This window comes from Vitis riparia, chromosome 8 (genome assembly GCF_004353265.1).
Source record: "Vitis riparia cultivar Riparia Gloire de Montpellier isolate 1030 chromosome 8, EGFV_Vit.rip_1.0, whole genome shotgun sequence".
Taxonomy (NCBI): domain Eukaryota; kingdom Viridiplantae; phylum Streptophyta; class Magnoliopsida; order Vitales; family Vitaceae; genus Vitis; species Vitis riparia.
In genome coordinates this window covers 21,205,075-21,218,227 of record NC_048438.1, presented here as the reverse complement: position 1 = coordinate 21,218,227, position 13,153 = coordinate 21,205,075, and the positions used below count along the sequence as shown (strand labels likewise).

Genomic DNA, 13,153 nt, shown 5'->3' with positions numbered 1-13,153 from the left:
CGTAAAAGTTCATTTCTTGTAAATTTCCTAATTAGACACCTTGGGTACCAATCATTTAAATCATTTTGGATCTTAGGATAATTGATCTCTTCACTATTTACTACAACGTCTTGAGAATCTGTGGATTTCCAAGACATGGTTCGGAAAATCGAACTCATTTTAAGGTTTTAATCTAGAGTTCAATAGCAGATTAACAAACCTAGTGAGTAATCACCCTAACCCTTTTACAGCCCTAACAAACACCTATCTCCGGCTAATAACGAGTTCAACCTAAGATAAATCAAAAGCTCAAAACAAACTCAACTTCCCTCCCTGTGACTCTGATACCATATATATATTATTTTTAACATTTCAAAAAAGTCAATTATTTTTTTAAAAATTAAAAAAATAATAAATTACTAAAAAGTGAAAAAACATCTAAAGGTAAATTTTTAGTAAAAACTTAAAAAAGAAAACATATTTTTCTATTTTTTTCTTTTTCTTTCTTTTGAAAATTAACTCTAAGAAAAAGAAAAAAAAAGCAACACCAATTTAGGTTACCTTTAATATGGAAAATATTTTCTTTTCTTATTTTTTAAAATGAACTTTATCTCCTATTTTTTTATTTTTGGAGTTATTTTTAAAAATAAAATTCGTGAAATCCCGTTTGATTTTGAGTTCAAGCATAGAAAATTATGAGATATATTAGTAAAAAAGATAATATTGCCTTTTTATTATTATTATTATATTGTATTTGTCCATTATTTTTTATTTTTTTACCATATAGTTTAGTAAAATATTCTAATATACTTATAATTAATCTAGTAAATTATTTTATTATATAAATATATATTTTTATAAAATTCGTAATTTGATAAATAAAGAAAACATTTATACCTGCTTTTAACATAATGTTTAATTTTTATTCATATTAATATTTTTTAATATTTACAATATTTATTTTCTTATAACATATTTCACCTTGCTTAATAAAATACATTTTGAAAAAAAATCATATTTTAAGAAAACAAAAATAAAAAACGAAAGCAGAAAACAAGCCCAATCTCACCTTGTTCTCTAAACAGTGCCATTTTGAGAACACGGGAAACAACAAAAACAAAAATGACTCTCTCAACCAAACAAGTTTTTGGTGTTTTTTGTTTTCAAGAACAGAAAACAGTTCTTGAAAACACTAAACAAACAGGCCCTAAGTATCTTTTTTCCCAATTTTTAATTTTGGTCTTACAATGTATTCCGATCAAGCTTGGTTGAACCATATGGGGTAAAAACTGGATTCGAGCCATTTGAACCGATGGTTGAATGGTTGAACCGTTGAACCGTTCAAACCTCATTTGATCAAAATTTGATATGGGTCACTTATCCACTTCCAGCCCAGGTGTATATGGGCTCATGGGCTGGGCTTGTTTTTCTTCCATGCCTTCGAACTTGGATTTCTGGTTAATTAAAATGCAATTGAACCATTGAGGTATTAAAGTCTAACATTATTTTTACTGTCAAAAACTACTATATAAAATTAATATGTTTTTCAAATATTTATTATTTATAACCCTTAATTAATTAATATTAAATTATTTACTATATATTAATCTAGATGAAAATAGCACATCATTTTTTTAAAATTATAAAATAATAAGATATACAACTTTTGATGTGAATATAAAACCATATATTATAATTTTTCTTCTATTTAGAATATATCTTTACACTAAAATATCATATATTTTTTATTCAATAAAATGTAATATATTAATATATTTATATTTATTCTTATTATTTATTTTAATAATATAATAAAATATCATTATTTTTTAATCTTAATTTCTTATAAATAAATTTAATTAATATAAAATATAAAATATGATTCAACTGTGGTTTGACCATTACAACGGTAAATCGATAATTTTTCTATATCAATTATCAATCCAGTTATGAAAACATTGCAAAAAACATAGTGCCATATTTGCTGTTTGATTGCCAATCTAAAAAAAGGAAAATTGCTTACTCGATTCTGCAACAAAAATTGCACACACGCAAATGAAATTCAGCTTTTATTATAGAGATTAAAGACATGGGAAGAGACAGAAACGGATGAAGAAGACTCAGAAGCAGCAGAGAATAGGGTGTATACATGTAATGGATTAAACAGCAAATCCACCATTAATCCTAATGATCTGGCCGTTGATCCACTCTCCGGCATCAGTAGCCAAGAAACCCACCAACTGGATAACATCCTTGGGCTCCCCAAGACGACCCATAGGACATGCATCCACCAATCTCTTTATCAGCTCTTCACTTTTACCCTCAAAGAACATCTCGGTGGCTATAGGTCCCGGAGCAACACAATTGGCGGTAACGCTGGTGCCCTTGAGCTCCTTAGCTAGGATCTTGGTCATGGTCTCCACAGCCGCCTTGGAGGCTGCATAGGCTGCATACCCAGGTGTGAGTGCCGCAACAGCGGATGTAGTTATTAATATGATTCTACCTCCACCCCCGCGGATCAACCGATTGGCTGCCTCTCGACATACCAGAAATGAGCCCCTGGTGTTAATGCTGAAAGTATTGTCCCAGTCCTCCACAGTGGTGTTGGCTAGAGATGGGTACTTAGGATCCAGAACCCCAGCACAGTTGACAAGGATATGGATTGAACCGAACTCCTGTTGTGCCCGATCAAAGAGCATCTTGACTTGGTCTGGGTCGGAGACATTGGCCTGGACTGCAATAGCTACAGGATGAGAAGAAGAAGAATCGGGGGAATTGAGCTGAGATGCAAGGGCGTCAGCTAGGGCGGAGTTGGATGCATAATTGAGCACCAGTCTGGCACCAAGAGACCGGAGGTGGATGGCGATTGCTCGTCCAATCCCGCGTGAGGCGCCAGTAACGATGGCCACCCGCCCCTCAAGTGGAAGGGAAGAAGAGGTTGGAACTGGGTCGTCCATGCCTGATTCTGCCACCACTACAACTACTCACAAGGAAGAGTGGAGAGAAGAGGATTGGATAAGAGAGAAGGGCTTATACCTTTTTATAGGAAACCATGAATGGGAATAAATAATTGAAGATCCAATCTCAAGTCTTGATATTAATTTAATGCAGCAAAAATGTCACAATCGCCCTCTGTTGTTTAACACAAAATAACTTCTTCATATGAGCAAGGTCATGGATGACGTCGGACAGGAGGCTGCCGAAGATGCTGATTTGAATTTTGCTTCCTTAAATACTTAAGAGAAATGGAAATTCCATTTGCTATCCAGTTGGTTGGTTATGGTCTTCCTAAGCCAGAAGCCCATCTAAATCAGTACAAAATCACAACAAAAATTATTAAAACAAGTAGGAGCTGAAGTGATTACCACATATTTCTATAAGTAGAACCTTAGCAGAGGGCAGAGGGCACAATCATCTCTTGAGATTAAGTGTAGTTTCTGGCCATCCATAAGTATGCCTTTTCCTTGTATTCCCCAGTTCCCTTACCAGTAATCTTTACAGGAACAAACACCCCCTTCAAAATGATGAAACCGGTATGCATCTCGTACTACAATAGCTCGATTTGAAATCTTTGATACAAACTTAATCCAGTTATGACAATCATTACAGACCCGAAGATTCTTAATCACACGTATTGGCATTGTATTAGTCAAGCTGAGGAGTCCAAAAGCAACAGCTAGTTTTTCGCTGTGAATATATGCGGTTGGGTCCTTCTGCTCCTGCTCCACATCATTCAAAAGGTTGTACCGGTCTTGCACATAACCAATTTCACCTGCCCGTTCATTCAGGTCATCTATATACTCATATATCTGTTCTGCTAGAGGGTGGAGTCTATCACCCACAAAGAAGGCATGAATTGAGTTTTTAACCTCGATCCAGCTGCGACCAGGCTCTTTTTTTACACCTCTGTCTTTCATCATTTGCCTTGTTCGATCCCTATAATCCCATTTACCAGACACTGCGTACATATTTGACAGCAACACGTAAGTTGCTGAATCTTCAGGCTCCAATTCTAGAAGATGACGTGCAGCAAACTCTCCAATCTCAATGTTCTTATGAACCGTACAAGCACTTAAAAGTGTTCTCCAAATCATAGCATCCGGTTCAATTGGCATCTCCTCTATGAATTCTCTTGCACAGCACAAAAGAGCAGCCCGTCCAAGAAGATCCACAACACAAACATAATGTTCTGGTTTTGGGACTAGGCCATGCTCTTTGCTCATGGACCTGAAGTAGCTGAGCCCCTCATTGACCAAACCCACATGGCTACAGGCTGATAAAACCCCCACAAAGGTGACATGGTTTGGCATCAAACCAAGCTGTTTCATCTCCTCAAAAAGACTTACAGCTTCACTACCATATCCATGTTGAGAATAGCCTGTGATCATCGCATTCCATGAAACCACATTTTTCTCAGGCATTTCAAAGAACTCTCTCTTCGCATCCTCAATGCTCCCACACTTGGAATATAATGTGATTAAAACATTGGAAGCCTCTGTTTCTGAGTCATGCCCTGTTTTGATCATCATAGCATGAATCTGCTTCCCTTGCTTTATATTCGCTGTATTGGCAGTGGCGCTAACTGCAGAGCCAAATGTGAACAAATTAGCTTCTACTCCAGCTTGATTCATTTGAGAGAAGACCTGCAGTGCTTCCTCACAGTGCCCACTCTGTGCAAATCCTGATATAAGAGCATTCCATGATATATTATCTTTAGCATCAATTTTCTCAAATGCTAAGTATGCATCTTGTGCTCTACCACATCTAGCATAAAGACTAACTAGTGCATTTCCAATTGAAAGATCTTCTGAGTAACCAGAAATATATGATTGAGCGTGAATTTGCTGTCCTTGATTTAATGCTTGAATACCAGCACAAGCGCTGATTGCACTAGAAAACCCTATGTTATCAGATCGGATCCCCTGGTTTTCCATTTCTTGAAAAAGTTTCAGAGCTTCGGCGAACAAATCATGCTGTGTGTACCCTGCAATCATAGCCGTCCAAGAAACAACATCTTCTTCCCTCAGTCTTTGGAGAATTCCCCGGGCAGTATCTAGTTCTCCATGCTTAGCATACATATCTATAAGCACGCTACAAACATACACATTAAACTGAAAGCCACTTTTTATGACTTGTGTATGGATCTGCTCTCCTAAATCCAGAGCACCCAAAGAAGTACAAGTTCTCAATATACTTGGGTAGGTGTATTGGTTAGGCATCAGTCCTTCAATCTGCATCTGCAAAAATATCCAATACGACTCACTTAGATTACCCAACTGCCCATAAGCCACTAGCATCACATTCCATAGAACCACATTTTCAGTCTCTGTTGTTAGGAAGTATTCATGGGCAGTTTCTATGTCGAAGCATTTTACATAAAGGTCAAGTAGAGAACCTTCAATAATGAGATCTGAAGACATTCCCGTCTTTATCACATAAGAATGAAGTTGTTTTCCCTTATAACCAGCACCAACCGAGGCGCAAGCACTCAACAGACTAGCAACTGTAACACAATCTGGTTTCATGCAATCAAGCTGCATCTTCTCAAACAACTGAAGAGCTCTATCACTGAATCCACGTTGTGCTAGCCCTGATATAAGTGAGTTATACGAAATTCTATCCCTGCGGTGCATCTTGCTGAAAATTTGCTCAGCAGCTATCAAGTTGCCCCAACGGGAGTGCAATGTCACAAGGGCATTGCACACAAAAGTCTCAGAAGATAACCCCCACTTAACAATGAAGCCATGAAGCTGCTCTCCCAGCTTGAACAACTCTATTTTGGTGCAGGCACTTAAAACACTAGAGAAGACATAAGGAGTAGGAATAACAGCGGATTTATGCATCTGACAGAATAGGAGAATGGCTTCGTCTTCTCGTCCATTTTGAGATAAACCAGAGATCATAGCCACCCAAGAAACGCTATCCCTCAAAAACAATCTTTCAAAGACCAATTTAGCCAAATCTACATGCCCATTCTTTGAATACAAATCAATCAAGGGATTACATACAAGAGGGCTACTACCAAAACCATGATGAATAATCTTAGCATGAATCTGTTCAATGACTTGGAAAGGAGCTTTACCACCACTGCAAGCCCTCAAGACACTGGCAAATGTGGATTCATCAGGAGTCACATTTTCTGTTATCATTAGCGAAAAGAGACCCAGTACTTGACTAGCCAACTTCTTGGCCAAAAGCCCAGAAATGACTTTATTCCATAAAGAAACATTTGAGCTGGGTATATCATCGAAAAGCTTGATTGCATTATCCACTTCCCCATGCGCCAGGTAAACATCAATCAGTCGGCTCCCCAAAACGTCTTCTCCATCAAACCCGGACTTGAAGATCCTAGCGTGAAGCTTCTTAGCATCTAACAGAGACCCAGACTTGAAACATCCTTCAAAGAGCCAAAGGTAAGTCTGAACATTGGCACGAATTCCACGCTCTTCCATCAGATGAAGAAAATCAATCCCCTTTCCATTTTGTACCACAGGAGATTCATCTAAAGCATCCCAAATCGCGGTACTGCAAAAACGAGCCGACTTGAACCTACCCTCATTCCCATTAAAGTACTGCAACACCCGCCAAGAATTCAAAACAAAGAAAAACAACAACAGATAGAAATAGGACAGAAAAACGAGGGGTGAAAATTACCTTACAAGAAGACCGGTGTGTGATGTTACGCGGGAAATGATGAAACAAGGAATTTGACAAGGACCCACGAAGAGAAATGGAGCTAGCGACCATGAATACTTGAATATCGCCTACCATCAACATTCAAAAGCCTTTAACTGTGTCGGGTTTTTGCTCCTTTCATGGCCAAATGGCATATTACCACTGACCCAAAGACACTACCAAGGAGAAAGCTTTTTTCCTTTTCTGTTACACTATAGAATTTAATCAATTTATTTTGTTCATAAATTCAGTTATTACCCGCAGAATTTTTCTGTTCTTTAATTACAGAATTGTGTGCTTTGTTTGGGCCCACCATAATTCTGTGGCCTTCCCAACGGTCAGAAGTCGTTCGCCCAAGATAATACGATTTTGTCAGCGCATAAAAATAAAAGAGACCCGAAACGGCGTCGTTTGTTTTTTTTTTCCCCATATTTTTTCCCTCTCGTTGAAACCATAAAACCAACGAGTTACAGTAAACCCTAGAAATGGCGATTGCAAGAACTGGGGTGTTCGTCGATGACTATTTGGAGTGTAAGATTCTTCACAATTCCTCGCTTTTATTTTCTTTTTAATTATTTTGGGAGTCTTAATCTGATTTCTCACTTGATTTTTTAATAGATGCAAGCACATTGCCGGCAGAGCTTCAGAGGCTTCTCAATACCATACGAGAACTCGACGAACGGTCCCAATGTAAAACCCTTTTCCTTTTTCCTAATTCTAGATAATTTTTTGTTCATTTGTTGGGTCTTATATGGTTTATTTATTGAACTTTTGTTTTTGGTGGTGGAAGCCATGATAAATCAGACGAGGCAGCAGACGAAGTACTGCTTGGGGTTGTCCTCTCAGAGCTCAAAGAAAGGGAATCCTGAAGAAGATGAGGTCGCATTTGAAAAAATGAGAAAAGATATTGAGGCAAATCAGGACAATGCACTGAGCCTGTGCACCGAGAAAGTTTTATTGGCACAACAAGCGTTTGACCTTGTAAGCTGCTTTTCTAATTTTAATTTCGATTGTTTAATTCCAATGCTTTGCTCTATTGGAGTTCATTGTCCTATCTCTAAGTGGTATCTTGAATAAGGACTTTGAATCGATCAAGATTATGTTGCTGTGTTTATTGGTTATGACTTTATTTATAAGTTAAATACCAATTAGGTAATAAACTAATAATTGAGTTGATCGTGTTTTACCACATATAAGCCAAACTAGGGTTACCATTTTTGAGAGGTCTAGGACTAGAAGCCAAACCAGGATTATGTTGCAGAGCTTTCTCTTATGCTGAAATTTACTCATTCTTTGTTTTTTTCAGCATTGCTTTATCTCCTCCTGTAAATGCTTAACGCAGCAGCTATATAGTTATGAAAGGTTCTTTCCCTTTTTTTTCTTTTTCTTTTTTTCTCTTTTTTCCTATGAAGACTGTCTGATAAAGAACTCTAGCAATTTGGGAAACTTAACATGTCAATTTAATGGGATACCTAAAGTGGGAAATGAATAAAGAATCATGAAAAATGCAGTTCTTGGCATGACAATTACAAAGCCCTGCATAATTTTTTAAATCTTCATTTACCCTCCTTTCAATATTGTAGATAAGTAAGAAAAAATAAATAATATGTTCTTAGAATGATGAATGTATATAAATGAAAGCAGGGAAATGCTTGTTTGGCATTTTTAAATTTGATCCCAATAGCCCATTGAATAACACTCCAGGGCATTTCAAAAGGCCTTGGCATGTGAAGCACTATGGATGATCACATTACAATGCGTCAACGACTTTACACTACTTTAGCATCTCTGTAGCTTGTGTTATTAGCTTTTAGTAATTGGAAATCATAAAAATCCTCTGATCTTTAGGTGCCAATGCTTGTTCCAAACGCTTGTTAACCCATTTACTTATATGGTAGACTACAAAGAGGTAGTTGCACTATACTTCCAATGCCTTATTTTGTCTTTTGTGCAGATGCAAATCTGTTGAATTTGAAATGGAGTCTTTGTTACACCATTCACTAGATAATTTTTGTGATCAATAACTTGCCCGTTTATGCTCAAGATTTGTATAAGGCATCCTCTTCTAAAAACGATGGTTCTCCTTCTTGAGAAAAGATGATTACTCAGGTCTTTTTCAGACAGAAATTTCTATTTTGATTTAGCAATATAAATCCCAAACCTTGAAATTTCATGAGCCACATGTGTCTCTGGGTATTTGATACAACCTGAAGAGCTATGGCAAAGGTAGTCTTCTCCATGCAAAAAAAGCCCTAAGCCCAAGTGATGCTAATAGAAACTGCTACACAAGAGAATAAAGGGATTAGTTTTGCCTCCATGGAGAAGGAAATTTCCACTATAGCGTGGAAGATAACACAGATCTCCTCTAGTAATGGCTTATGATGCCATCATATGAAGGGTATAGAATTTGTATTGCAATTTGCCAAGTAAAACTAGCATCACATAGTAAACTTGTATGCACTGTGAGATTTTTTAAGAAGCTTAGTAGGGCAAACTGCCAAATTACATTGCTCAGATGTCTCTCACATTCTCTCTTAAGGCATATTTCTTTGATGTCTTGGAAAACATCTGGGATCTGAAGTATAGCAAAAACCGGCTTCTCTTTTTTAATCCCATTAAGATTTAGTAATCATTATATTCGGAAACAGAATCTTGCTTGGCACTAGGTTCTGAGTGTTCACTGATAACCATTATTGCTCTGTGTTTCTGTTTTCCATTTTAGTGACCCAGTAAAATTTTTTGTTGGGTTGATTCAGAGAATTATTTCTAGCTCTGATCCTTCTAGGGTGCGTAAATTTGCCTCATTTCTATCAATTTTAGTCCGATAAGAGAAGTTAGGGATTATTTCTGCATCCAACACATGGGCCACTGATTTTCATCCCGTTCATAATTAGTTATAGTCTTTACTTTCTTCATCCAATTAATAACTGAGGCATATTGACTCCTGTTCACTATGTTTTTTGCTCCAATCTTATACATTTCTTTTTTGCACATTAGGATGAAGAAAATAATGTGTATCTGATGAAACATGTGGGAAAAAATTTCAAACATTCAACATGGAATACCATGATAAATTATCCAACAATAAATCTTGATACTTTAAAAAAAACTATTCGAGCTTCCTAAATTCATTTATATCTTCATACATAATTGTTGCACAATCATCAATACATATCAATCTTGATGAGCTTTTGAAAATTATCAGTAATTATTGATTTCTGCGCATTCACATGGCCCTATTGCACCAGGTGTTTTGTATGTTAGATGATTATAAATGTTTTATTGTTGATAATAATTTCATTTAAAAAAAAGTGCTTCAACCTTTTACATGTCTATAAAATTCCAAATATACCATACTACTGTAATTTACTTGTAGACATCTGGTTTGCAAGATGGGCAATGGGATCTTGGCTGTGTTAGTTACTCTAAAATAAATTTGTAACCTTACTTTCCAAGTGATACCATAAAACAGAAAGCCAAAGAAGAGAAAACTGAAAAAGAATAGAGTTGTTGCAGCTATAGGTATGAAAGATTTAATGAGTGATTTTAGATGGTTGCATATTTTATGTTTATGGAATTCTTATATGTTCGTGGAGTTTTGTCCTAGAACCTCTTGTCAGACTGATTACCTAAAATACAGAGGGGTGGATGATCCTGAAAATAAAGTGAGATAAGTATTGATGATTGAATTATTCTTATTTCCTTTCACAGAGATTTGTCTTTTGATTGGTCTTTCAGAATTCTTCATGTTAGTTCTATAAGATGCTAACATATTTGTCCTTGCTTCTGAAGCTCCTTTCCTAAAGAACTGAATTATGTGGCTAATCCAGATATCAGTTGTTAAGAAGATTGCCATCGATTTTTCTCTAGAGTACATTGGCACCATTCTTGGTTGACGTTTATATTTTCTGGCAATATTCAAGGAGAATTTTATCCTGTTGTTTCTCTAATATATTTTATATTTTCATTCAGATAGATAGCCATGTGAAGCGTCTTGATGAGGATCTGACCAATTTTGCAGAAGATCTAAAGCAAGGTATGGTGCATTCATCCTGGGTTATCCAGTTTCTATTCTTCTGTTAAAGGTGTTCTAGGATCTTGATGGACATATATATTATTTAACGAGCTCATGCCAAAGGCCCTTTTTTTGTTCTAATGATGCTTTATAGGACTACTAGGAGTTTCTTATACACCATAAAGTCATTTCCACCCATGTTTAATTTCAAAATTATAAGGGAAAAGAAAGTTTGATGCTAGATAGCTTAATATTGCTGGTATTCTATCATTATTATCCAATCAAATAGTTCTAAGGTTTCAATTCCCTTTAGCTGAAGTTCCTGTGACGAGGCAATAATGATGTGGTTTTTTCTTTTTCTATTAGTGGACTACGTAGAAACTAACTGTTTGTTTAATTTTCTTTTCCCAATTTTCTCAGAGGGTAAAATATCACCAGATGAGCCAGCAATCCTTCCACCATTACCTATAGTCCCAAAAAATGAAAAACGCAAGTTCCTTTATGGAACACCTCAACCAAAGAGGGTAGATTATAGAGACAGGGATTGGGATCGAGAGCGTGATAGGGATTTTGAGCTGATGCCACCCCCAGGAAGTCATAGAAAGGATTTTGCCACTCCCCTTGATGTTGATCAACCCATTGATCCAAATGAACCCACATACTGTGTCTGCCATCAGGTTTGAACTTCTGGTCCTTTATTTTTACATTTTTTTAACTCTTTCCAAAACCACCCATTGTACATCAATATTTGTAATTATGGTCAGTGTTTGTCATATGTGCTAAAGTGCTGTAATTTTCTTAATCATTCAGGTATCCTTTGGAGACATGATTGCCTGTGACAATGAAAATGTGAGTCACTATTTTCTCTGTATTTCTTTTGCTCTTTAGTTGTTTTCTGGTGGCTTTGTTCCCATATAGTTTACATTTATGATGAGATATAGATAAGATATCCTTGAGCACCAATGTGAAAGCAAATATAGTCATGGGACATGGAACAGTCAAAACAATAAAGCATAAGAGAATGGTTTCATTTACAGGAAGAACAAGCATTCAATATTTTTAAAATGTTTTGTAGTGAGAGTATCAGTGCTTGTTTTAGTCTTGGAATTTGAACAGGTTGCTTTGCCACAGGACTTCCCAATTTCCAGTTCTCACCAAAACCTAACAATTGGTTCTGTTTTATGTCATTGTACATTTTGTTGAGATGCTTTCTGGATTACTTAGCCAGTTTTCCCTTTACAGTGCCAAGGAGGCGAATGGTTCCACTACTCATGTGTTGGGCTCACACCAGAGACCAGATTCAAAGGAAAGTGGTATTGTCCAACCTGCAGGCTATTACCGCAGCCCTGTTGAGTTGCTTCAGCAGATGACACAGGCAGTGCTGTTTTCAATATTTTTTTGCATGGCGAAGAGAACTCAGGACAAAAAGTTCTGATTTATGATGTGTATTCAAGGCCTGGGAAATCTGTTATTTTTTTCTGCTGGCTGTGGAATTGATTACTGGGAGGGTCACTAATTTCAACATCAATGGAGAGGGGGAAGAAAAGGAAAATGTTTCTGGCCTTCAGGGGATTTGGTAGACTGGTAGTCACTTCCCTACTCTGTTATTCCCTTATTCCAATTGACGCTGTTCGATTAAAACTTGAAGCAGCTGTAGCCTGTACTTAGGAAAGCATTTGGATGTGGTTTAGAAAAAGGTAGCTAATACTAATATAATATTTGGCAGGGCAGTAGTATGGATCAAAATTACCAGTGTTCATTCATTCTGTTCAATGTGGATCATTATTCATGCCCAAGTGTGGGAGATGCAGGAGAGGTCCACTGCCATCATCAAGGATTCAAGCATATGTATTTTGTGTTGATGGGGGCCAATGGGCCATGAGGCCTCCCTTTTCATTGAATTTCACAGAGTGGGGCCTTGGTCAAAAATATTTTGTTTTAAATCATTGGAAGAAGAAAGAAGAAAGAAGAAAGAATTATGGAAAAGGGCGGGAAACCAAGCTTTTCTAACCCCACTCAAAATGTCCAAGATGTTTTTATCAATCCCCAAACTACCCTTAAAACACCCAAATTAAGAAACAAAGCCTCATGAACTTTGCTTCCATTGGTGATTGTCAATTCTTGCTTGTAAATAAATGCAATTATCAACTCTAATTAGGTATTTGTTAATGTCATATTTAATAAAAGCCATGTTTAAAACCCGAAATAGGAACGGCATTTTCATTTATTAGCGTATTTAGATTACAGTTAAAAATAGGAATATAAACCAAAGATTTATTGCCATGGAAATTATTATTATTATTATTTATTATTATTGATTATTATTATTTTCATATGTTTTTTCATTTCATTCCTACTTAATTTAGATTTAAAAGGGTAATGAGATCTCATGCATATTATTTTATTTAGGTGATTAAAATTTCCATGATTGTGGGTGGTAATTCATAAAAAATGGAAAATGAAAATTTTCATTCAATTACAAAG

At 36.3% G+C, this 13,153-nt stretch overlaps 3 protein-coding genes across 5 annotated transcripts; 1 reads left to right on the top strand and 2 right to left on the bottom strand.

Moving 5' to 3' along the window:
- Positions 1 to 2,009: 2,009 nt before the first annotated feature.
- On the bottom strand, positions 2,010 to 3,041 carry LOC117920360 (NADPH-dependent aldehyde reductase-like protein, chloroplastic). Its single transcript, XM_034837831.1, has one exon. The coding sequence runs from the start codon at positions 2,934 to 2,936 to the stop codon at positions 2,139 to 2,141; it is 798 nt and encodes a 265-aa protein (XP_034693722.1). The 5' UTR covers positions 2,937 to 3,041; the 3' UTR covers positions 2,010 to 2,138.
- An 8-nt stretch (positions 3,042 to 3,049) lies between these two features.
- On the bottom strand, positions 3,050 to 6,911 carry LOC117920359 (pentatricopeptide repeat-containing protein At4g13650). 3 transcript variants are annotated; one of them, XR_004652235.1, is made up of 3 exons: positions 6,634 to 6,911; positions 3,345 to 6,551; positions 3,050 to 3,267 (listed from the first exon to the last, which is right to left on the bottom strand). XR_004652235.1 is itself a non-coding variant. In XM_034837830.1 (2 exons), the coding sequence occupies exons 1-2, from the start codon at positions 6,754 to 6,756 to the stop codon at positions 3,462 to 3,464; spliced, it is 3,213 nt and encodes a 1,070-aa protein (XP_034693721.1). In that variant the 5' UTR covers positions 6,757 to 6,911; the 3' UTR covers positions 3,050 to 3,461. The 3 variants fall into 3 exon arrangements, 1 of the variants encoding a protein (XP_034693721.1); XR_004652236.1 differs by having other exon boundaries at positions 3,050 to 3,263; XM_034837830.1 differs by having other exon boundaries at positions 3,050 to 6,551.
- A 154-nt stretch (positions 6,912 to 7,065) lies between these two features.
- Positions 7,066 to 12,442, top strand: LOC117920362 (PHD finger protein ING2). Its single transcript, XM_034837832.1, has 7 exons — positions 7,066 to 7,185; positions 7,273 to 7,344; positions 7,445 to 7,635; positions 10,627 to 10,690; positions 11,090 to 11,346; positions 11,480 to 11,518; positions 11,912 to 12,442. The coding sequence occupies exons 1-7, from the start codon at positions 7,140 to 7,142 to the stop codon at positions 12,020 to 12,022; spliced, it is 780 nt and encodes a 259-aa protein (XP_034693723.1). The 5' UTR covers positions 7,066 to 7,139; the 3' UTR covers positions 12,023 to 12,442.
- The last annotated feature ends 711 nt before the right edge of the window (positions 12,443 to 13,153 follow it).